This window comes from Cryptotermes secundus, unplaced genomic scaffold (assembly GCF_002891405.2).
Source record: "Cryptotermes secundus unplaced genomic scaffold, Csec_1.0 scaffold445, whole genome shotgun sequence".
In the NCBI taxonomy this organism is placed as follows: domain Eukaryota; kingdom Metazoa; phylum Arthropoda; class Insecta; order Blattodea; family Kalotermitidae; genus Cryptotermes; species Cryptotermes secundus.
Window position 1 is genome coordinate 337251 of NW_019742968.1, and position 25826 is coordinate 363076.

Consider the following 25826-nt stretch of genomic DNA (forward strand, 5'->3'; position numbering starts at 1 on the left):
AACTGGCGCACTATTTGGCCACAAGAAGTAAAAATTCTGTCAAGCACAGATTAATTTTGTCATAACTTTTTTTTTTTTTGCAGAAAATGTAATTTTACTTTGTATTTATCAGACAATAATTTCTTGGATTCATTACCATTACTGCTGATGCTTCAGTTTTTTTTTAAATGTAAAGTACTGTTCAATATCAGTCATTAATATTAACTTTAGCTATGAAGAGTTCAAAATCAGTTATCAAAGTACAGGGGCATAACCGACTTCTACAAACTCTTTGAATTGACTCTTATAAAGGTAAATTTGTCCTTGTGCTTAAATGATTAAGCACTACTTTCTGAAGACTTATGGGAGAGTGGATGTATAGATCCACATTTCCTTGGCCTTGGCACTAGTTGGAGGTGAGTGGTCAATTTCATGTTCTGACTGCTTTACCCATGGGGAAGAAATCCCTGGTACACATTGGATAGGAGGCTGGGTAGGCCCCAGAACCAATCTGGACGGCATGGAGAAGATAAAATTCTCGACCCTGCTAGGACTCAAACTCCAACCCCTTGGCTGTAGATGGGATAATTTTTTCATGGTTCAGTGGTAGATTACAAAATTAATATCTAAGACCATTCTCTCTCTCTCTCTTTTTGTGAGGTAAATGTAATATAAGTACGGGAAAATTGTTAGGAAAATGTTATTGAGAATAATAATATTCCATATTACACAAAATGGGTTGCTGTATCATCTTCCATCTTATGCAGGGACTACAGTGGGCCTTGGTTAACTTGTGTGTTTTATGTAGGTTAAATAGCTAATCTGAGGTTAAGTGGTTACCATTCCTGCTTCATATTAATGAGATTCTGGATTTGAATCTCATCCTGTAGGTTGACTATCCTGACTTATTTGTACTTTTCTCCAGATCTTCCTAACAAATGATGGAATAATATTTTAACATATACCACATCTGAAATTATCATTCTCATTCATTCTCTTATTTCATGCATTGTAACCTATACAGTTACAAAAGCATCGTTGAATGAAGTAAACAAAGATTTAAATGTATATTATTTCATCAGCAGCAGCAAAACAGCACTTTTGGACCATAGCCTTTCTTCAAAGATTCTGCCAGACCTGTCCAGTTATGAAGTAGACCATCTGGTTTTAACTTCTTTCAATTTTGCAACAATATTTTTTTTTCAGAGCAAGGGCATCAGCCTTGCACCTAATCCCCAACATGGAAGACCATGTCTCTATATTTATGGCCCCCAGGAACCGGATTCCCTTTCTGTCACCTTCTATGACTCGCAGGACTATGTGGAGGTATTCTAACCTGCCTCCACACAGGATTTTACTCTATTTCAGTCTGACAAAAGGTCAGGAACTGTATGCTGATAATCATGTCCAATGCTGTTGCCTGTAATTTCCCTTTAGAACTCTGCTCCAAGCAGTAACACTGTTAAATATTATACTTCAGCTGGCAGTGCCTTTTATAGTTCTTTATGAACGGAAGTATATTAATAACGGTAATTGAAATGAGCAGAGATATATAATTGGATACTGAAATGTCTGTATTCTTTCAGTTTGTAGAAGAAAATATGTTATTATGTACATCAATTTGGCTTGTTTTATCAACTTCTAAAAACAGCATGAAGATAATGTTCTGTTACAAATATTCTTTTCCAGACATGAATGGCATTATTTCACTTTATTAAAACAGTGATTTGTTATGAAAATAAAAGAAAACATATTAAAGGACTATTTTATTTTATAATTTACATGTCAAATAGCCGTTTTTACACTGCAAGTACTACAACTGTATTTAATCAGAGAAGTTTTTAAGACATCTGCTGCAAACATGTAGATATGTATCCCTTAACTTCTCCACAACTGCCCATAACTTGACAGCCATTTGTGAATTACTTTCGTGTTTCCCACAAAAAGTTCCTCACGTATATGACTGAATGATTTTTCTCTCAGAGTACATTTTTATCCAAAAAATTTCAGTCCACTTACTATGTAACACCTGAAACATCTTTAGACCTTCAGGTATACTGATGAATTTCATTGTTCAGTGTTGTTTAAGATACAAGAATGATTATGCCCTTTTATGAAATATGTCTGTAACAAAATTTATATATCTGTGTAAGTTAGCCATATGGTTGCATACATTTATGGAATGTAAAATTTGTTCATACTTCATGTATCCTGTTTGACTTAACAGTTGTCACTGACAGCAGACTAGCCACTGCATAGCAGCAATTAAACAAAGTGATGTGAATTGGAACGCAGCTAACAAGAATATTTAAATGTGATAAATATGACCTTACATCATATTTCCATAATATGTTTATAATTTCCCCATTTACATACTGTGCCATGTTCTTGCTATCTCCATTTCAAGAACTGTTCAATAGTACCAGTTTGGGTGCTGTCTGCAATATATATTGTAAATAACACTGAAAATATTTTATAGTCATGCAGAAGTAACTATCATAATACTGATATTCAGCTTACAGTTTATAGGGAGACACATCATCAACAGATAATTATTTATAGCATGGGTCAACATAATGTGCATGACATGAATGTAAACATAACATTACAAAGTAATGTGAATAATTATAAACACTTTGTACATATTTTCAAAAGTTTTGTACCTGATCAATGAGATGTAAGTAATTCATGAATAAAGGTATTTAATAATAATAATAATAATAATAATAGCTGTAGTTTCTAAATTTCCTTTTGTGATTAATTCAAACCATGAAATGTGACCTCCATTAAAGGAAAATTTGGATGCGATGGAAGGAACTGGATATTCTTTGTGGAGTACACTGAGAATGATAAATTGTTAAGAAATTGTGAAGCAAGCTTATATGCAGTAGGCCTATTGCTATGAAGAAATATTATTTCTTACATTGAGTCTTGTGCTCACATATTCAAGGGGGACCAGGTATTTTGCATGAAACTGTCTCCAAAATTCCTTCTTTCCACTAGGCATACATTGGGTGGGGGGCAAAATTTGCAGACAGATGTGCATGTAAACCGTTTAAGATTGTTTTTACTAACTGACCTAGAGTATCCATGACAGAATAATAGCTAAAAAAAAAATAACTTTATTCTTCTGTTACTTGATATATGAAATATTTTATCCTTTTGAATTCTGATTCTTTTTCCTAAAACCCAGGGGCAGGGACGATGTATGATGCCCCATTGTTGCAATACATTAAAATTAACTATGATATTCCAGTTAACTGAACAATCTTAATATTCATCTTTATTTTCATTAAGTTTCACAGCAGAACACAACTTACCAAAAAAAAACTAGTGCTTCTTTCTAACAGATTCAAGATTACATTTTCTATAATTTCAGAAATAACACTGCCAATAGGAGATGATTGGGATCATAATTACAAGATTCAAGAATTGTGTTTTATGCAGCATGGTGCAGACAATTAAATGCTCTTTATCATTATATAAATATAAATATTCATCTTTATTTTCATTAAGTTTCACAGCAGAACACAACTTACCAAAAAAAAACTAGTGCTTCTTTCTAACAGATTCAAGATTACATTTTCTATAATTTCAGAAATAACACTGCCAATAGGAGATGATTGGGATCATAATTACAAGATTCAAGAATTGTGTTTTATGCAGCATGGTGCAGACAATTAAATGCTCTTTATCATTATATAAATATCTTGCAGACAGTATCATGTCAAATTTTTGTTGTATTTTATGCCAGAGAGAGTCGTAATACCCTGGCTACATACTACTGGGAAAGGAGGTACAGAGGTGCATAGCACTTGGTCAGAATGCGTATAAGGCAATTTTATATTGCCAATATAATATTAAAATATTATTAGATGAACAGAATTCCATTTTTTGACATATACTGTCAGGATAACCAAATAAAAGTACTGGACAATTATATCCTGCCATACTAACATGAAAAATGTTGACTCCACCACTAACAAACAATATAGACTAAAGACAGGAGGTTCTTTGTGATAACAGTAAAACGTAACTTGCAGGATCGATGATAGGCCTATTAAGTTGCTGTGATAACTTAATGTTTGGAAAAATTTAAAAGCTGTCAAAAGCTGCAATGCACATATTTAAAAGAATTCTGAGTCCACTTCAAATTATTACTGTCTTGACCACTTCATTAACATAATGTTATCAAATTAACAGGGCATGCACTACAACAGGGAACAATGGAGGGGACACATTCTACAAACCCCTCTCTTATTTTTCCTTTTGATAAGTTACGATGTATGTCTCATGATATTTTGTTCACATTATGACCATTAATTGGCTGCAGGAGGTTGAAATTGCTGTTGCGAAGTTGAAAAAGTATAAATCGCCAGGTGCTAATCAAATTCTGGCAGATCTGATTTAAGTAGGAGGTGAAATGTATGGTTCTGAGATGCAGAAACTCATTAATTCTGATTGGAATATGGAAGAATTCTATTAGCATGCCAATTTATAACAATGATGATAAAAAACTATAATAATTATCAAGGCATATCACTGTTATCAACTTCATAGAAAATTATTATTCAGTATCCTTCTTTCAAGGTTAAGTCAATATGTAGACAAAATGGTTGGGGATCTTCAAAGCATGTTTCAACATAAGGGATCAACTACTGATCAGATTTTTTGCATTCGTCAGAGACTGGAAGGAAAAAATGGGAGTGCATCATCATAGATTTTAAGGGAGCCTACGATTCAGTTACGAGGAAAATACTGTACAATATTCTCATAAGAGTTTGGAGAACCCATGAAACTAGCTGGGCTTATTAAAATGTGTTTAAATAAAACCCACATTAAAGTCTGCAGCCACCTCTGTGGTCTAGTGGTCAGAGTTCCCAGCTACAGATCCAGAGGTCCCGGGTTAGATTCCCAGTACTACCAGATTTTCTGAGAAGTAGTGGGTCCACTCAGCCTCATAAGGATAACTGAGGAGCTATTTCAAGGAAACAGTGGCTCCGGTCTAGAAAACCGAAGTCAGCAGCCATGGGGATCTGTTGCGCTGACCACGTGACACCCTCTATCCACAAAAGTTGGTACAAACTTCGCCAACAAGAGGCAGTCACTCATTTGGTATAGTTTGCTTGCAGACCACAGGCCACGGAGTTTAAATTCTGCATAGGTAAACATTTGTCTGACTTGTTTCCTATTCAAAATGGTCTGAAACAAGGGGATGCTTTATTGCCACTACTTTAGAATGTACAATTAGAAAGGTCCAAGAAAACTAGGTGGACAGAAATGAAATGGGGCACATCAGCTTCTGGCCTATGCTGATGGTGTGAATTTACTGGGGGATAACACAGATACCATAAAGAAAAATAGATACTTCAACTGCCACTAGTAATAAGATTGATCTAGAAGTAAATGCAGCTGTGTTGTCACCAGAATGCAGGCAAAATCATGACATAAAGACAGCTAACAGATCACCTGACAATGTGACACAGTTCAAAGATTTAGGAATAACAGTAACAAATCAAAATATCATTCAGGAGGACATTAGGAGGAGATTGAGTTCGAGTAATGCTTGCTAACTTTTATCTTCTTGTGTGCTGTCTTAAAACATAAGAATCAGAATACACAAAAGTATAATTTTGCTTATGGTTCTGTATGGGAGTGAAACCTGGTCTGTGATATTATGGATGCAACAAAGACAGAGGGTGTTCAAGAACGGGGTGCTGAGGAGAATATTCGGACTGAAGAGGGATGAAGTGACAGGAGGTTGGGGAAAACTGTATTATGAGGAGTTTCATAACTTGTAATCTTCACCAAGTATAATTAGAATGATCAAGTTAAGGAGGGTGAGATTGGCAGGACATGTAGCATGAATGGGGAGAAGGGGAAAGCATATAGGATATTAGTGGGGAAGCCAGAAAGAGCAGGAAGATAATGATGTAGGTGGATGTATAATATTAAATTGAATCTTACAGAGACAGCATGGGATGGTAAGGATTGGATTGATCTGGCTCAGGACAGGGACCAGTGGAGGGCTCTTGTGAACATGGTACTGAACCTTTTGGTTCCATGAAATTTTAAGAAATTCTTGTGTAGATGCTCAACTGGCGGCTTCTCAAGAAGGGCTCTGCTCCATGAAGTCAGTCAGTGAGTCAGTTAGGTATGGTACTTATGTTATCTCCCAACAGATTTACACAGTAGCTCTGAATGGTACTAGGAAAAAGGTTGGTCCAGATGTAAACACATAGAAAATTAAGTATATGTTGATGTCTTGTCACCAGAATGCAAGGCAAAATCATGATATGAAGACAGCTAATAGATCCTTCTAAAATGTGGCATACTTCAAATGTTTTGGAATGACAGTAACAAATCAAAATTTGATTCATGAGGAACTTAAGAGCAGAATGAACTCATTTAATGCTTTCTACCATTCAGTTCAGAAACTTTTGTCTTCTTATCTGCTGTCTAAAAATGCAAAAATTTGAATATACGAGACTATAATTTTGCCTATAGTTTTGTATGGGTGTGAACTTGATCTCTGACATTTGAGGGAGCACATAGAGTGGAGGTATTTCTGAACAGGGTGCAGATGAGAATATTTGAAGAGGGAAGAAATAGTAGGAGTTTGCATAAGAGTGCAAAAGGAGGAGATTCATAACTTGTGTTCTTTGCCAAATATAATTAGAATGATCAAGTCAAAGAGTGTGAGAATGATAGCACATGTAGAATGCATATAGAGTTTTGGTAGGAAATCCAGAAGGAAAGGGACTGCTAGGAAGACTTAGACATTGATGGGAGGACAATATTAAGATATGTCTTGGAAAAATAGGATAGGGTGGTATGGACTGGATTCATCTGGCTCAGTATTGAGACCACTGGAGGGCTTTTGTAAACATGGCAATGAACCTATGTGTTATATAAAATACTGGGAAACTCTGAAGTAGCTGAGTGACTGGAGGCTCCTCACGGACTCAGCACCATGGAGTCAGTAGTTAGTTGATCCGAACACGTTATATGACAATTTGAAAGAGGACTGTTTTGCAAATTAAAACACCAACATAACATTTCACCATAGCGAAGTTCAGAGAAAGCAAATGTTGGGGGGGGGCAAGAATTGGAATTCCTCTTCTTTTGGGGTGACATGGTCTCGCAAATCAGTGGTATAATTTCTACAGAGACTACGATTATGCACATATCCGTAAATCGCAATTATTGGGGTTCACTACAATTTGAACTAAGGTTATAGGCAACTAAGTGGCTGACTGACGTATCCTCAGTAATCGGGATTCGATTCCCGGCAGAAGCCGACGTTTTCTATTCGCTACTGTGTCCATATAGAGCCGGAGTACCGTAGTAGATATAGCGACTGGCTACGGGCTGGACGACTGAGGGGTCGGAGTTCGAGTCCCGGTAGGGTGAAGAATTTTCTCTTCTCCACGGCGTCGGGGGGCCACCTAGCCTCCTATCCAATGGACACCGGGGGCTCCTTCTCCAGGGGTAAAGCGGCAGGGCCGTGAAACTGACCACACATCTCCAACAAGTGCCGAGGTCAAGAATACACGTATGTGGATCTTTTACCTTACCTTTTACTATATCCATATATGCTCCGGAAGTCCACATGGCCTCCTATCCAGTGCGTAGCGGGAATAAAGCAACAAAACCACTACTTACGAGTAATACTACGGTTAACGATACACCTTTACGGCACAGTGCCTAAGCATAAGAACAATTTTACTTTTATAGGAACTACAATAACATTTTATGGAGAAAGATTTAATCGCAACTGACTCTTGGATGTGTTTAAATGGGAAAAAAAAGAGGAAAAAACGGAAGTACCACGTGTTAAACTAAGATCGAAACCCCGGTGCTTACGATTACGCAATAGCAGTAAACTGCGTGATGCGTGATCTTACATTCAACAGCACGCGATGTTTACCGTGTGCGCAATGCTGTCGGTCTGTACTTGCAAAGAACTTCAAATTGGGTAATTCAAAAAGGCGATATACACTTACCATATTTTCTAAGAACTGATTGAAGTGAACCTCTTCTGCCTTTAAGAACGACTCTCAGCGCGCAAACAAGTTTTTAAACACTTTCTAAAGTTTATGTAGTATCGTTCTGAATTGCTATTCCTGTATTCAAGTTCCTTCAGAGATTATAATTGCATTTACTAAGATCACTAGATAGATTTAGGACACCGAAGCCTTTGGCTATTTGTTCTGCTCTCATGCACCTCACATAACGATATAATGGCCCCAGACTTCTCAGAAGTATATGCTGTAGCATATCTCGCAGGAAATACTCATATTGCCTTTCTTCGGCTGTCAATTCGTTGAAGGTAAGACTGCACAAATCCCCCATATACCGCTCATATACGGATCTCAATTCCCAATTTGCCGACAAGAATCGAGGGAGAGGGAAGGCGCAGATGATACACTGCCCACTTACAGCACGAAACAACCCAATTGTTATCTAAGTAATGGCGTTTCTTGCGTATAATGATGATTTTTCTCCCCATATTCATATATTTTACATATCGACATTGCCACCAATGTAAAACCATGCCTCATTAGTTTTGTACAATAGCAGCAGATCCACAAGTATCAGGCACACTTCCCAGCAACCAGTTGAAAATTGAATTCCTGATATATGATCTCATTGTTTCATCCATGATTGCTACCTTAAATGGGGGGGGTAATTAATTAGCTCTGGTGACTGAATAAGAGCTAGAGCAGCTCATCTGATACTGACTAGGCTGCAGGTTGAGTGACTGAGTATTCAGCATTCAATTTCTGGCAGAGTGACAAGATTATTCCTCCCCATACAGCATCTAGATCAGCCCTGGGGTCCACCCAGTCTCCCAGCAAACATGCATACAGAGCTCCTTCTCTAAGATAAAGTACATGCAGTACAAAGCTAACTTTCACCTTCATCCAGTGTCAAAATTAAGTATGTCTAGAGCTATACCTACAATCCCCCAAAATTCTTCAAGACAGTGCCTAATCAAGCATAGGAATAAACTTCACTTTTTACTTTACCTTTGGCTGTGAAAAAACACCAATGAAATACCAGTTTCTTGCACGAAATGTCTTAAAACTTTGCAAAGCCAGATCTCTAACCATAACTGTATATGTGGAATTTTTTCTTCAGTTAGCACATTTATTTAGGACTGTCACTATTATTATCATTTATTATTATTATTACTTGGTGGGGTGGGACTGAGTCCACTTGGTACTGCAACCACTTCTGGCCTATTGTACCAGCCCCAGATGATAGGTGAGGGTGATTATGGAGCAATTGGTGGAATGAAGATTGGCAGGGAAAACTGAAGTACTCGGAGAAAAACTTCCGCAGTGCCACTTTGTCCACCACAAATCCCACTTGACCAGACCTGGGATCGAACCTGGGCCACCGCGGTAGGAAGCCAGTGACTAACCACTTGAGCTATGGCACGGCCCTTTTTGTCACTAACTAAACCTGTGTCCTGACACATTCTGACAAGCTTCAAAACATCTGACTTTGTGTGAACTGGGTATTTATGAGTGAACCTCTGAATGTACTTGCACTTCCAAGTTTTCTTTCTGACAAAGGATTCAACTACAAAAGTTTTCTATTGAATTTTTCTTTACATCGTTCCAAAATAACAAATTCAAATCTTAAGGCAATATGATATGAGCTAGTAGAACCTTCATTCACTACCATACCGATCACATGTCTGCTGACTGCATGAATGACTGGTAGCAGTGGCAAGTATGTAGTGACTGCAGTAGAAGGATCAACAGTATTCCCACTGCTAACATATTTTCATCTCATTTGAACTCCCTGTAATATAATTTAAAACAAAGGCTTAGGATATGTGCTAGTCACAGACAGGTTCTTGAGAATACAGTAATGAACCTGCAGGTTCCAACAGAGAATATTTTGAATAATTGTGGGACTGTTAGGGGCACGCGGTAGCATAGTTGCTTGAGGCACTATGATACAAGCCAGAAGGTCACAGGTCCAAGTCCCAATGAGGTCAATGGATGTTTTCAATTGACCTAATATTTCTGGCCACACTATGGCCCTGGGGGTCTACTCAGCCTCTAACAGAAATGAGTACCAGGAATATTCTTGGGGGTAAAGGGCGGCTGGCATGTAAGACTGACAACCTTGCTGCCATCCACAAGGTGATTGTCTAGAAAATGTGGGAACCTCAACATCTCACAACCCTATGGGCCTCCACGGCCTGTTACAGGGATAGCTTTACTTTTTCTTTTGCGTGACTGTTGGCTTCTCGAGATCTCTACTCCATGAAGTTAGTTTAGTTTTGCTTTTAATTCACAATAAAATAGTGATTACAGAGCACTCTTAATTTTTGAGCAGATGAATAATTTGACATGAAATAAAGACTGCAGGAAAGAGGGCAGTAACTAATGTTTACTTTACACCAATACTAGAACATGATGATGAAACAAGAATTTCACAAAGAAAAGTTGGAAGTAAAGTCCAGGCTGTTGATAAGAAACTCCTAAAAATATGATAGGACAAGCAAAAAGAAAAGGAAGGAAGTGGAAAGAAAAGTATATGATAAATTAGAAACAAATAGACCTTGGAAACAGCAATTAAAACTTACTTACTTATGAAGGTGTGCCCTTCTTAGGGAGAAGCCAAATCTGCAGCTACTCAACAATTTCCCAGCATATTATCGAACCCAAAGGTTCTTTACCATGTTCACAAGAGCCCCCCACTGGTCCATATCCTGAGCCAGATCAATCCAATCCAATCCATATCATCCCATCCTATCTCTCTAAGATCCATTTTAATATTGTCCACCCACCTATGCCTTGGTCTTCCCAGTGGTCTCTTTCCTTATGGCTTTCTCACCAATATCCTTAAATGTTTCACAGAATTCCTAAAATAGAAATGTGATAACATCGGGGAAAAATAATCGGATGGTCAACGTATGAACGGATGGATCACATGACAGATCATGTACTGCAGTGGGAAAGAGATTTGAACAAAGTTTCAAGTTTACTCACAAGAATCCAGTACAAAGTTTATGCCAGATCAACATGTGGACATGATTTACACAGNCGACTAGTACCACACATCAATATTACTGCCAAATTATAAACCTTCCAAAAAAACAAGTCTTATAAATCTTAAGCACCATTCAATGTAAGTAAAATGTTATCAGTCATACTTTAGAATTATTGCTCCACCACACAGAGAATCCTAATATTCACTTATTCTAAACTGTCATTTCCCTCTCACAAATAGAATTTAGTGAGTGTAGACATTACAGTCTGAGATCCATAAATTCACTAATTCTATTTGGCATGGAGTAGCATAGTTGGTTGAGGCACTATGCTACAAGACAGAAGGTCATGGGTTTGAGTTCTGATGAGGTCACTGGATCACTCCACGCACTTAATTTTGTTACATGGTTGGTTACATATAATGTAACTACTTCTTGTCTTTCTTTTATTATCATGCGCACAGAGCATAAAATAGACTTGAAAATCACACAAGAACATACCTGTTCCAACCATCTGTAGAAAATCTCAGATGTGTAGTTATGTAAAGCTCACACAGAAGTACATTCCTCAAAATAAATCAAATATGAAAACTCAAATTCTGCCATAATTAGAACATATAATCTGTACCTGCTTTTCGAAGCAAAACTAGACTTTGATTTTGATATAGACTTCACATTGTAGTCTTCATATGCTGAAGTCTCATTGGTAGATACCAACCTCAGGTGGAACATACATAAGAAAAGCAGAACAGCATTACAATGAGGAACAGAGCCCTTCATTACAACAATCTGTACTGTACACCTGATGATGGCCGGTTAGGCCAAAACATGTAGTAACAATAAAGAGAAGGCCGCACCATAGCTCAAGCGGTTAGTCGCTGGCTTCCCACCACGGTGGCCCGGGTTTGGTCAAGTGGGATTTGTGGTGCACAAAGTGGCGCTGGGGCAGGTTTTCTCCAAGTACTTTGGTTTCCCCTGCCAATCTTCATTCCACCAAATTCTCCAACATCATAATCACCTGGGGAATGTGCAATAGGCCAAATCAGTGGCTGCTGTGCCGTGTGGACCCAGCTGGATTCCACCACCCAATAAGCAAATTTAAAATTTTTTTTAACAATAGACAACAAGAGAATATTAACCAGCATTGTATATAGATGGCAAAAAGTGGGACACAGAGTCAGACACATTTTCTTCTACCCTTAAAATGGAGTCACTGTCTTCCCCTAAAGTAGAAATACATGTCATGAACTTCACCTCAGTCAAAACATCAAATCTTATATTGCTACATGTATGGGCACAACTTTATGCACTAATAGTATAGCTTAGAGCCCTGATAAACTTGGTTGTTTTACGTTCTCAAAATACAGAAACTGACCCCACCAATGCACTGTAATCAGAATTCGGCCTGGGAGCATTTTCAGTTGTTCTTTATGATTGATGACCCTGGGAATACTGCATTGCAAAGATGTGCTAACCATATGGCAATTAAATATAGTGCCATAATGTTTCTTTGTATACAATGACATCATTATAGTAAAGGGTGAAATTATGAGTGTGCACACACTGGTTGCAAGTATACTAATTCGGCCAATATGTGGATCTGACATTTTTCTGAAAAATGCTTATACAGAGTGCTCCTTAAAACATGCATTTACTTTCCCAATATTTAAGGTTATGATTGGACTGTGAATAAGTCATGTGGTGGCCCTAGCACATATAATATAATTATATATTATATAAGAAAACAATAATTATAATTATTGTTTTCTTAGTTTTAAGAGAAAGTAGATTTCTGTTATTCCTTAAGTTTCCATTATTACTTCTCCGCTGTGCTTAGAGGCAGAGGATAGTTTAAACTCAAATCTTGACCTTCAGAAAATATACTACAAAAATATGTAGTTATAGTTGTGACACAAAATGACAATTCTGTTGGAGACACGGTATCCACAGACATCCAGCTTTAGCTGATGACAGTCACTTCCTTGTGCAGCACAGTCTATTGATTCTCTAGGGACACCTGAGAAAGAAGAGAGCCACCAGGATGTTCGGCGAATTGCGGAGAAACTCAACGTTGTGGATGTATCAGCGTCCTCTGGAATGACAAAACAAGGATTGGACACTGTGGAGGGGTTGACCCCTTCTGAAACGGAAAAAATGGAATAGTGCATGGTGGAGGAACCGGTAACACAGAAGCACCGACCTCCCCAGCTAGAATGAGTGAATGAGCGATGAATGAACGAGAGACAACAGGAATCAAAAGTTCTGGACCATGGGAGTGCTCGGGACAAGCATCGCTGAAGGAAGGGACAGATGTGGTAGAATGAACACTGCAGGACACACGAAGAATGGCGAGACCGAATGCAGACACCGCCAGCAGAACACCAAGGGACATCTGGAAGAAAGGAAGAACTGTTAGGCTGTTTGGGGATGAACAACCTTTAGAAGGGAGCAATGTAATGTGTTTGGAGTAGATACTTCCATGGTAACGCAATAACAGTAGACTGCTGCATAGGAATATCTGTAGCAACGAGTGTTCGTTGCGTAACAACGCTCCCTAAACACCCCTCCCCACTAGGCTGTGACATCACGCAACAGTAGTGTGTCTATTGCTAGGCAAAGCATAGGTAGACACACCTGACAATACCTGATATCTGTTGCCGAGCAGCAGTGTGTTCTCTATGTGGTCCGTGCCGTGCCTATATAAAGAGCAGTGAACACTATTCAGCAGTATTGAGTTACGAGAGAGTTACTAGTATGGAGTATTGAGTTGAGTATTCAGTATAAGTTGGAGTCTTAGTATAGCCGCTGTCAGAAAAAGTTGAATGGATTTGCTGAGATAGAGTGGAAGCAGTAATTGTGATACTGCAAGTGATAATAATTGTGAAGTGTGTGAGTGGAGAAGCGAAGCACAATAAATATTCGCTACATCCTTGACTTACGTGAAGTTATTTGTCACGTGACATACCCAACACGTGACCATATAAAGTATCTATATATTTCCTCTTGCTCTCTTTTGAATCTAAAAAGTGGGCAGAAATGAGTCATCAATTATGTTAGTATTTCTTTTTATTCTTAGTGGGTTGAGACTTAGTTCACTTGGTACTGCAGCCATACTGGCCTACTGTACCAGCCCCAGATTATAGGTGAAGGTGATTGTGGAGCAATTGGTGGAATGAAGATTGGCAGGGGAAACCTAAGTACTCAGAGAAAACCTGCCCAAGTGCCATTTTGTCCACCACATATCCCACATTACCTCACCTGGGCTCAAACAAGGGCTGCTGCTGTGGGAAGCTGGCGACTAACTGCCTGAGCTATGGAATGGGCTGATTACGTTAGTAAATATGGTTGTTAAGTCACGATTATGCACAGCATTACATGTATACCACCACATGATACAAACAATATATATATTGTAAAATGTTTCGTTGCTGAAGACGCTGTTCGGATTGTTAATTGGTTTATTTAACAACATACAATTCTCGGCTACAATTAATTATAACACTGTTGTGGGGTTGCACACTTTATAACCCTATTCACAATAATTTCTTCACGCTATCTTCAGTAGTCTACACGTATTCACAGTAGGGGAGCTATGTAAGTGTCCTTGTATCACACACTCCCAATTACACGATTACACACATGTCCAGTTCTTCTTCCCACGACGGCTGCTATACTCCAACTCAACTCGTAGGCTGCTGCCTTGAGAACTGTTGATCACACACTAACTCTCGCTTGCTGCTCAGCCGGCTTTTATTCCGTTCGCTGTTGCCTGTTGCCCGTGTCAACAGCGGTGTTGCATTGCGGTGCCACGTCACAGCAGGAAGCTGTGCCACGTCACTGCTTGGGAGGGAGGGGGTGTCCTCCATTGCGCAACTCGTCACAAAATATATATATATATATTACAACAAAACATAAGTTTCATGGAATGTATATTTCAGGATTCTGGTCAGTTAAAATATGCTGGAAAGAACCCTTTAAACATGACAGGCCTCCATGTTGTGAGCATTACACATCTGAAGACCACAAATGGAATTTCGGTCTTTATGAAATATTATTTCATATTAAGGAATAACAAACTGTATTCATATAAACAACAGCACAAATATAAGGAACTCTCAATGAAAGTAACTTGATGACTTCTCCTTCCTTGGAAGAGATAATAACAAAATACACAGTTTAGCAAACTGACAGTTTCAGGAAACAGAAATTCAGGATCAATTTGGCCTCTTCTGTAGAAATAACAGTACTGAAATCCCAGTGCTGCTACACAGCAGCTTTCTTAAAATGCACATGTAAGCCTCTCTGTTAACAACACTGTTATGGTACTTGAAGAGCTCCTTAACAAAAACTAAAGTTTATTTGGAATTAATCTCTGGAAATTCTATTCTATTATACTATGGTAAAATGTTATGAAAAGTATATTCCTCATTGAGTACAATGTAAATAAATATTATTCAGGATTCAAAACCATCTTAGGAACATGTCTTAACATGTACTCCTGAAAGAAATCTTAAAAAAATGGTAATATTGTTTTAAGATATACAGTGAATTAGAGTCATACTCTTGTGCAACTACCACAGTTGCATCTCTTCTGGAAAGGAACATTTTCATCTTCAATCTAATGCTGTCTAGCATAGACAGTTGCACATGTCCATGACCGAGGCAAGAAGAAATCAAAAACTGGGTCCTGTAAATTCAAGAACAGAAATATCAGTATTTCCACGAACATTATGTGGAGTGGCTATAAAATACTAGAAAACATTCAAAATTCGCTATACACCTGTAAAAACCATACCTACAATGTAGCAGCATACACAACAGACATTTTATAATGACATTTACAGACAATTTTACATAACATACAAAGACATCATACAACTAGACACACCACAGGGCTAGGATGGCAGCAGTAACAAAGAAAATATTGCATGTAAACATGGACCTAGCGATGCCACTTCGAATGTGATAAATTTACGGATAGCCTGAATTTGTGCAAGGTACCGAAACACATATTGGGTCTTTCAGACAAGTGGACACTGATTGTCATAAATTACAAGGGCTATTCAGAAAGTAACCTTCGGTGAGCTGTTAACAGAACAAGCACTGAAAAAAGAAAAATATTATGTATACACTTCAGCTGCTTCTCAACATTGTCACCACCAGAACTGAGGCACGTGTCACATGGGGGAAGAAGTCTGCTGCCTGTGAGCTCAGTCACGTTTTGACACCTTCCATCAGCTCCTCATTATTGCTGAAGCACAGTGATCCAAACCAGTTCTTCTTCAGGTAGATATACAGGTGGCAATCACTCAAAGTGAGATAAGGGCTGTAAGGAGGGTGGTCAAACGATTCCCAGTTGAAATGCTTCAGTAATGCTCAAGCACAAGCTGCATGCAGACATGCAACATCTGCAACTGACTGTGGTCTGATTGAGGCTAGCTCTTTCTAAGGGACCCAACAGAATAGGTGTCTTCCCTCACCTGAGGACGGAAACAGATCTAGTTTCTGAAATGTTGTGCTTTTTACTTAGTTATTAGAATCTGGATGATGGACAAAGTCTGAGAACCCAGATTTCTGTGAGTTACATGTGATGGTTTACAAGACAATGAGTCATGTAATGCTACCTTGCATGTGTGAGCCTCAAATTAACAGATGTTACTTTCTGAATAGCCCTCATATTTCAATTATGTGCAGACTTTCTTCAGCATCTCTTCCAATAAAATGAAATAAAAAACTAAAAAGAAACTCCATTAAATGAATACCATACTCAGTATAAAATAAATTGTGAAGGATGTTTACCAAGACAGGTGGACAGTTGACACGGGCATACCATTCAAAACCATACAGGCATGAAAGAACACCTGTTCCTGCAGACACCGTCAGCAATATAAGGATATTCCCACAGGGCATGATGTCCTTTGTCAGCAGCAGTAGGCAAACTGCAATGAAAGTTTACCATTATTTATACAAACAAAACTATGCTTCAGAATTAATGCTGTTGTTTATAGCAAACACTTGCCACCTATAAAGATTAAAGAGTCTGGAAATGGCTGAAGCGAAACCTGTATTTGCATTTCTCGCCATTCTTGTTGCAAGTCGTAGATAAGTAGGGTGATTTGAAAAAAAAAAAAGATTTTCTGCCAGGTCCGTGTATCAACCAAGTTCTTCAACAGAACAGTTTTCTCTACACCTTATGCATTCTTTGCACAAAGTATTATACATAAGTGAACATATATAGGAAGGTGATGTATGCCATCTGTCTGATAATTTTCAGTAACTTCCCAATGGATTTTGATGAAACTTGATATCCGGGAGGGGGTCCTAATAATAAACTGTCTGGTGAATTTAAGTGTGGTTTATATCAGCCTAATATTGTACAAGAACCAAATCAAAGTTCATCTGTATTCAAGAAAACAGCTAAAAACCGGAAATCTACACCTCTTTTATAAAAATATTTATAAAAGTAAAAGTAAAAGTAAAAAAAAGTAAAGCTATCCCTGTAACAGGCCATAAAGGCCCATAGGGTTGTGAGACATTGAGGGTCCCACATTATCTAGACAATCGGCTCGAAGATGGCGGTAAGGTTGTCAGCCTTATGTGCCGGCCGCGCTTTACTCCCCAGGAAAATTATTTAATTAATTCCTGTTACTCATTTCTGTTAGAGGCTGAGTTGACCCAAGGGCCATAGTGCGGCTGGAATGATTAGGTTAATTGAAAAAATCCAACGACGTCATCAGGACTTGAACCCACGACCTTCTGGCTTGTAGCATAATGCCTCACCCAACTATGCTACCACGTGCCCCTTTGCAAAAATATCTATAAAATGAAAAATATTTTAATGGGAATATTTAAAGAGATATAAGAAAAACAGTTCCTGACTGCACTGTTCTATCTGTAGAGTATGATTACCTTAGCAACAGATTTCTCTCTGAAATGAGAGGTATTTTATGCAATAAATGAAAGCCAAGGCTGACTGACATGGTCACAACCTAGAAGCCCACAATTTAAACACTCACCACTGTTAAAACTTCAAAACTTAATTTAATATTATACAAAATAGTGTTTATGATTGCATACCTCCAACTCCTAAAAATGCCACAAGTAGCATTGGATAGAAGAACCGGAGCGTGAGAGCAAGAATGTATTCATGAAAGACAGCTGACACAAAGAATACAACTAAAGTTGGAACCAAACGTTTTCCTGGTAGCACAATCTCACTGAAATCTTTGTAGATGTATGTGTACAACCAATCGTGTACAACGATATTCCATAAACGATAATAGGCTGCATGTGATGATGCAGTCCACCAATCCTGTAAAAAGACCAGTTTATTCCAACATATTCATTACATCACAAGAACTACATTTACACATCATACACATTTTAACGTTTGTTTTCATGAAATATGCAATGTTCCATAGTCAGTTTGTGATTCTGAATACTGCAACTAAAATAATTTTGGACTTGAATTTTACTATTAGGTTCCAATATTAAATAATATCAAAATACATTCATATTACAATTTTTTTTCTGGAGTAAAATTTTAGAGTTTATGTAAATTAGTCTAATATGATTTTTTACTACTATATCAGTCTTCAGCCTTATTTTGAAGCCCTAGTGTAAAATTCTACTAATAATTATTAATCATTATCATCAATGACCATCGATGAGTTTACCTATAGCATATCCTTTTCCATCCTTATCTGCTGTCCAGTAGGTACTCCTGTTGTATTTATGTCCTCAATTTGCCTAATTTCTTTTACATATCTTCTCTCACTTGATCTCACAGTCTGATTATTTATTCAATATTTTTTTAAGCATCTTTGCAACCCTTTGGAATGCCTGTTCAAATCACTATGTTCATCTATTCATATACTCAAGAGAGTTTTACAAACATGTCACATAATTCCAATTTTGATTCAAATTGGACAAAAGTAATAGCCACTTTACATCAAGACATTTCTTCAGTTTTCTCCCCGAACGTGTAACTTACCGAAAATTTTTTCATGCAAAAGCGTACAGAAAAATCAATCATACATTTTATGTCCAAAGCACTTTTTCCATAAGTCCTGTGGTTTTCAAGACAAACAGGGGGACATTCAACAATGGTCTTCTGAACATACCCAAAGATAACTGAAGTCTCTTTTTCTCAGTAATAATTAAACAAAGCTTTCTCCATTCTAAATTTATAGATTTACATGTAAATAAGTATATACCTAATTAAAATATGATTGACACAACCTCAATCATAAGATATATACATGAAATAAATGCTTCCATTGTTTCAGGAAATACTGCAATTAGAAAACAAAAAGAAGATAGTCTTGGTGGAGTTAACACCATGCTGAAACCAGATTCATTTTGTTATTTTAATACACCACTTTATTACAATGTAACTTTGAAGCATGGGCCTATATCAAAGAAGTTACATAGTGGTAAGTTTATTTTTCTTTCAGTTTATGTAACTGCGGTACATGGTAGCATTGTTGGATTGTGGCATTATGCTACAAGCAGGAAGGTCATGGGTTTGATTCACAACGAGGTCACTGGATTTTTCAATCGACCTAATCCTTCCAGCTGCACTATAGCTCTGGAATCAACTCAGCTTCTGACACAAATGTGCATCAGTAATCTTTCTGGGACTAAAGGGTGGCCGGCAAGTAAGGCTGACAAACTCAACGCCATCTGTGAGCAGAATGTCAGATGCCTTGACATCTCACAACCCTATGAGCCTCCACGGCCTGTTACATGAATGAGTTTAAATTTTTTTTTATGTAACAACAGCGAACAACAAAACCTTAATATTTACTGTTTATTCATTGTGTGTAGGCCTAAAGTTTTGACTTCTTACCAATTTCAGTACGTATGTATCAACTAACAGTGGACAGCTGCATGTTAAGTAAATGTTTATTCATTATAAATTAATAATTCATTCTAATCATCTTATGTAAGTTGATGTTATGTAACTAGATGCTGAAATAGTCAACAGACATATTTTATGAATTAAGTGGTTAATATAAAAGAATTGCCATCCTATTAGCTATGTTTGCATACCTTATAGAACATACGGTCTGCAAAGCGCAACAGCTCAGCAAAAGCATTCATCCAAGAGTGAAGGAGACAGTAAAATGCACACATAAATGCTAATGTGGCAGGCATTATGCTACCAAATATTCCCACCACCAGCAGTTCAGATATAGAAGTATTCTGGCGATTTTGTAGTCCAAAGTCATGGTACATTGGTATCAAAAATCGCTCAAAAATGAAAGCAATATAAAAGACAGTACCAATTACTTCCAAGAAGCACCAGACCACAAACTTCCAGCAAATTTCTTTTGTCCTGAAAGAAAAGTTAATTTTTTAATATTTTCAGTGACCATGACCTGCATCTTTGCCAAACAACGTGAGATGCAGACACAATGACAAATACAGCTAATTACCCAACAAGTGGAATATGCAGAATGTAAACATCCTTCAGCACTGAATTATACTATAATCAGGATTAGAAGCATTTAGAATAACATTCAGTCTTAATCAGGAAAATACCCTGTAAGATGAAAAGCCAAAGAATACGGAAACCTATTCCATTTTTCCATACAAAATATTTTGTCTGAAATAATAATTTTAAAGGGGCAAAACTAATATTTGTACTAACCCTTACACTGCTGCCGTCGACATATGTCGATCTCTGAAAAACACGGTGTCCTTTCTGCGATCGTCAAAACCCGTATTGCAAATTTAGAGTCTCAAATTTCAGGTTTCTTTGCACCAATCTCATTCAAACTTGGTGGGTGCATAGAGTCATCTATTGGGAACGTAATGAAGCATCGTTTATTTCTATGGCTGCACTCTTCTGCCTTCTAGCTTAAGAAATGTAAGAGGTTGCATCTGCACAGCGAGGCACACACTCCACAGTCATGTGACGTGGGTATTTCACGGGGCTAGTAAAAATGGCTTCGTATAGTCTGTGGTGCTTTCTATAATAGTTTTAAATTAAGTTGTTGACATTGGTCAACATGTGACATAGTGATAAGACTAGGATAGTGAATTATGTACATTTTTTTGGCCATCTTGGACAACCCTAATTTAAATGGACTTTTCCCCTGTGAAAAATACCGAATAATTTAAAATTTTTGCAACTTCTGATGTCTGTTCCCTGTCTGAGGTAAGATTAGTTACATTTTATCACAAATTTTCATACTTTGCACTTAAATTATGTATAAAAGATTTATTAAAAAAATAATTCAGCACAGAGGGTACTAAGAGTTACTTAACATACTAGAAGTGAAAGGGCTAATTTTCACTCCATATACAAATATTTTATGGCTATAGAAGTCATCCATGAGTGTGTCCTGTAACACTGCATCTTATTTTTGCATATAATTTTACCCCCTGGAACATTAAAATTTTATTATAGATAGTGAAATTATGTTCAGAAAAAAATAAATCTAATGAAGTCTTTCTAAAAAATTAATAAGAAAAATTAAGGTAATGAATTTAATTGAGAGAAGTGATAGAGATATTATTATTCTAAGATATTTATTTTCCACAAACAATCTGAAATGACAACCATTTTTCAGCTGCCTTGGAACAAATAAATATATAAATATGTAAATATTATTATTATTTTGGAGGGGGTGGGTTTCCCCATGCACTGTGACCAGTTGTTGATCTACTGTGTGTCCCCCTTTAATTATTCTACCAGTTATCATGCCCTTCCAGTACTGGCGCTCGCTATCAGCCCTGTTCTGCCAGCGAGGTCAGCCTTCTCTGGCAGTGGTCCCCGATACTTCCCCATCTACTGGAGGAATTGGAAACTACTTGGGTGGGAAACTTTGCCTAATTTTGCTCAGAGGTCTCCTAGAGACATGAGGATCTTTTACGTGCCGTAAATCTACGACACGGAACACACGGCTTAAAGTCCCTCCTGGAGGACTTGTTCCCTGAATTTTTCCACCCTTAAAAATTCCACGACCTCCACCGGGTTTGAACCCACGTACCTTGAGTCATGAGGTGGGAACATTACCCCTAGATTACGGAGGCCACTTAAATATGTAAATAAATAAGATATAAATTATAACTTCAGTACAAATGTTTATTCTAAAAAGAACAACAATCTTAACATGCCAAAATTCATACTCCTGCCTTGGATTTAGATTTCACATTCAGAACACACATACGATAATGATCACAGTTGCCAAAGCAGGAAGCTAAAAAAATGGAGTTGAATATAAAAGGTATAAACATAACAGAAAACATATTCTCACTACTACTCACCGTGGATAATTATCTTTGTATATGAGAGTTGGAGCAAATAGGAAGTACAGAAACTTTGAGAATCCAGGACACGGTGTCACTTCTTGGGAATCCCCAGATTGATGAGGTTTGTATGCTAGAGCACGAGGTACGTTACTCCGCACAAATGCGTAAGTCTTCATCATTAAGCGTACCTGTGGTAGCAAGAAAAACAGTAAAGAAGAGATAACCTGGAATTCCTGTAATAATTGATTCAGATAAGTTATTCAGAAATATTTAAACAACATGAACATTCTTAAAAATTTCCATAATTCAGTAATTTATGTTTATTTCTTTACTGATATCAACTTAGTGTTTGGTTATTTAATGTCTTTTGAGTCTCATTTCCTGACTTTTTAGGAAAGACAGGCCTTTAATATCACCACTCCTCTGTGTGAGTGTGCACACGTGTGTATGTGTCCAAATGCATGTATCTACAGAACACAGTTATTCTCCCACTGGTACAACTGGTTGCATGAAAAATATCATATGCAGCCAATTGTTTAAAACCAGTTGCACTTGATGCTTACACAATGAAGCAATCAAGAGAATAATTAGTAATAAACACACAATAAACAAAAATCTCATTACATGCTATCTCACCACTGCTGTGTGACTACAGAGCTCAAGTTGGCAAGAGACTCTTCTTCTCTGAGTGTAATATTATACCGCAGCATCCTGTTACACTGTGTATTCTAACTCTGTGTTGCTGTCTTTGTGCAACTTTGTTGTTATGTTAATATTCACACATCATCTTCTCTTTATTATACAACACTACATGTTTCAGCCTAAATTTTCATCATCAAATGTATAAGATATTGAATTGAAGGAACCTGCTACTCTGCTATTATGCTTTTCATTTTGATGTAAAAGCTTCTAAAATATTTTAGGTTATATTAGATTATCATTAGATTAGATTAATTTTTAAGCTAAAATTGCCTGTACTTATGTATGTAACCTTTTGACTTGTTCTGTATCCAAAGGTACTAACCTGCTTAGGATTTATAGAATGTAAATAAATTCAATTCAATTCAAAGATAATATAACTTACACTGAAAATAAAGTGTCATGTCAGTGCGAGGGGTATAACAAAAAGTGATGGGGCAGCTGCAAACAAACAAACAAAAAAGCTGCATATTGCACATAATCATCAGCTGTGCCAGTGAGAAATCAGCCTAACAATACTTCTGAAAAATCAGTGCTCTCCGTCAACAACTACACTCAACTCTCGATTATCTGGGGGGGGGATAAACCGGTTTGCGGCTTAACCGGGACTCTTTTGAGGCTTATATGTTGTTTAATATTCATTCACTTTTGTTTCACATGGTGAGTTGTAACACTATTTTCGCACTAGTGTGAACCGAGCTCTGCATTTTTTGGTCCCATTATGCTAACACAATGTTCTAGGGTAGGGGTGAAAGAATGCAAGGATTTGTGAACAGATACACTGCCCCAGTTAGTCTCTTTGTATCAATCTTCAAGTGCGTTAGCAAAATGTCTGGGTGTAAAAGGAAGCGTGTTGTGTTAAGTATTCAACAGAAACTTGAAATTATCAATCAGTTGAGAAAAAGAGGTGTAGTTAAACAATTAGCAATTTGGAGAACAAACTGTTCGTGATTTGAAAAAGCAAAATAATAAATTAATTTCCTTTACTTCGTCTTCTAATTCAAGCGGAAGGAAAAAGAGAAAAAACATGAAAAAATCAACATATGATCTCGACAAAGCAATGCTGATCTGGTTTAATCAACTATGGGCACAGGGAACAACAGTAACAGGAGCAGTTTGTGCTGAACAAGCAAAAGTTTTCCTGAAGCACTTGAGCTACAAGGAAGTTTTGACGCTTCTTCCGGTTGGCTAACACGTTTCAAGTAGCGTCATGGAATACGAGGAATTAGTATTCAAGGTGAGAAATTGTCAGGGGATTTGTCATCATCAGTTCAATTTTGCACCAATTTTGATAGTTTCGTGAAAAGTGAAAATCTGCTGCCAGAAAAAATCTATAATGCCGATGAAACGGGTCTTTATTGGAAATGCTTGCAACTTTGGCATTTCAAAATGAAAGACAGGCTCCAGGTCACAAATTCAGTAAGGAGAGACTGACAGCCTTGTGCTGTTCTAATGCATCGGGAACACACAAACTAACACCAGTAGTTATCGGCAAAGTGAAAAGACCATGCTCTTTTAAAGGAACAGTAGCTTCAAGTCTGCCTATCCATTATTTTAATCAGAAAGAAGCTTGGATGAATAGAGCGATATTTTAAGAATGGTTTGATCTTAAATTTGTGCCTCTAGTTCGTGACCATCTAAAATCCCAAGGCCTACCTGAGAAAGCTGTGCTCCTCATTGACAATGCGCCCTCACATCCTAACGAAAGTCTCCTGAGGTCAGATGATGGAAATATTTTTGTGAAATATTTTCCCGCTAATGTTACCGCACTTATNTGTGACTCGTGTGAGCCAGGATTCGAAATGTTAAGCAGTGACAAAATCGTAAGTTCAGTGGGGGTGCAGCTAGAAGAGCGGGAAGAAAGTGAGAATGAGGAAGAGGTGGACAGTGCTGCTCTTAATCATTTGGAATCCTTACTAGACTATCTTGAGAGTGAAGAGAACAGTTTATTAAGTGACAAGCTAATATTACGTAGGCTTCATATGGATATCCATAAAAAGGAAAATGCCGCGAAAAAGTGAATGACAATATTAAATTTTTTTAAGTGTTAAGTGTGAATATTTGTAAAAAGTGTTGGACGTTGTTGAACACTGTGATTGAAATAACTAATTCATACTTCAGTGTAATGTAAAAAAAGTATTAAATAGGCCATGAGACAACATAAAAATGAGGTTGAATAAATTTAAATACAGGTTGGCCTATAGTATTATGAAGGTACAGTATTACAGTACTACTTTTAATAAAATTTGTCTTAACCGGGTTTTTGATTAATCGTGATTTCCATCCCCCCCATTATCCCGGATAATCGAGAGTTGAGTGTACTCTCTTTGGTGGACTGAAAGTACAGAATCAAACCTGATAAACACTGTGACATTATGAAATGTACATCAAAAGCAGAACTGTATTAATTCAGTGGCTTCAAAAATGAGCAGGGTAAACTGCCAGTAATAGTAATGTCAATCGAACACATTTTAAGGTATACCACAGTTCACAGATTTCTACTTTCAACAATTATTGAATCACATTTTATTTTTTACATATTTTTCTTTTGTGTAAAATTAATAATAGCCATTTGTAATGAGAATAAAATAAACAACCCTCATCTTATATTAGGAAAAATATGACCAGAAACAATACTTCTTTGATTGTCCACATTTAATTATACAGGCATATACATGGTATAAAAATAGTAAATGCATTTCATTGCAACAAGAATAAATTCTAAGAGCTGTTAGAACTTACATTTGACATTTCAGAATTACCTCCACATCTGCCAAAAGCAAATGTAAAACATGAAAAACTGAGTCCATGTTTATTAAGTATGAGTGATATCATTATCAATATTGTGATGTTTCATGACAAATTTCCTTAG

At 37.2% G+C, this 25826-nt stretch overlaps 1 protein-coding gene and 1 long non-coding RNA gene across 5 annotated transcripts in view; both read right to left on the reverse strand.

Moving 5' to 3' along the window:
• The window catches only part of LOC117283018, a 50624-nt gene extending 42798 nt beyond the window's left edge, over nucleotides 1-7826 (reverse strand). The window contains exon 1 of the long non-coding RNA XR_004514011.1: nucleotides 7557-7826. This is a non-coding gene — a long non-coding RNA (uncharacterized LOC117283018). The remainder of the gene's footprint in view (nucleotides 1-7556) is intronic.
• A 6720-nt stretch (nucleotides 7827-14546) lies between these two features.
• The window catches only part of LOC111873548 (sterol O-acyltransferase 1), a 28898-nt gene continuing 17618 nt past the window's right edge, over nucleotides 14547-25826 (reverse strand). For all 4 annotated transcript variants that reach the window (XM_033755117.1, XM_033755116.1, XM_023868340.2 and 1 more), the window contains 5 exons: nucleotides 22271-22443; nucleotides 20048-20333; nucleotides 18071-18305; nucleotides 16793-16932; nucleotides 14547-15680 (listed from right to left, as the gene is read on the reverse strand). In XM_033755117.1, the coding sequence (XP_033611008.1) occupies nucleotides 15612-15680; nucleotides 16793-16932; nucleotides 18071-18305; nucleotides 20048-20333; nucleotides 22271-22443 (903 nt within the window). In that variant the 3' untranslated portion in view covers nucleotides 14547-15611. The remainder of the gene's footprint in view (nucleotides 15681-16792; nucleotides 16933-18070; nucleotides 18306-20047; nucleotides 20334-22270; nucleotides 22444-25826) is intronic.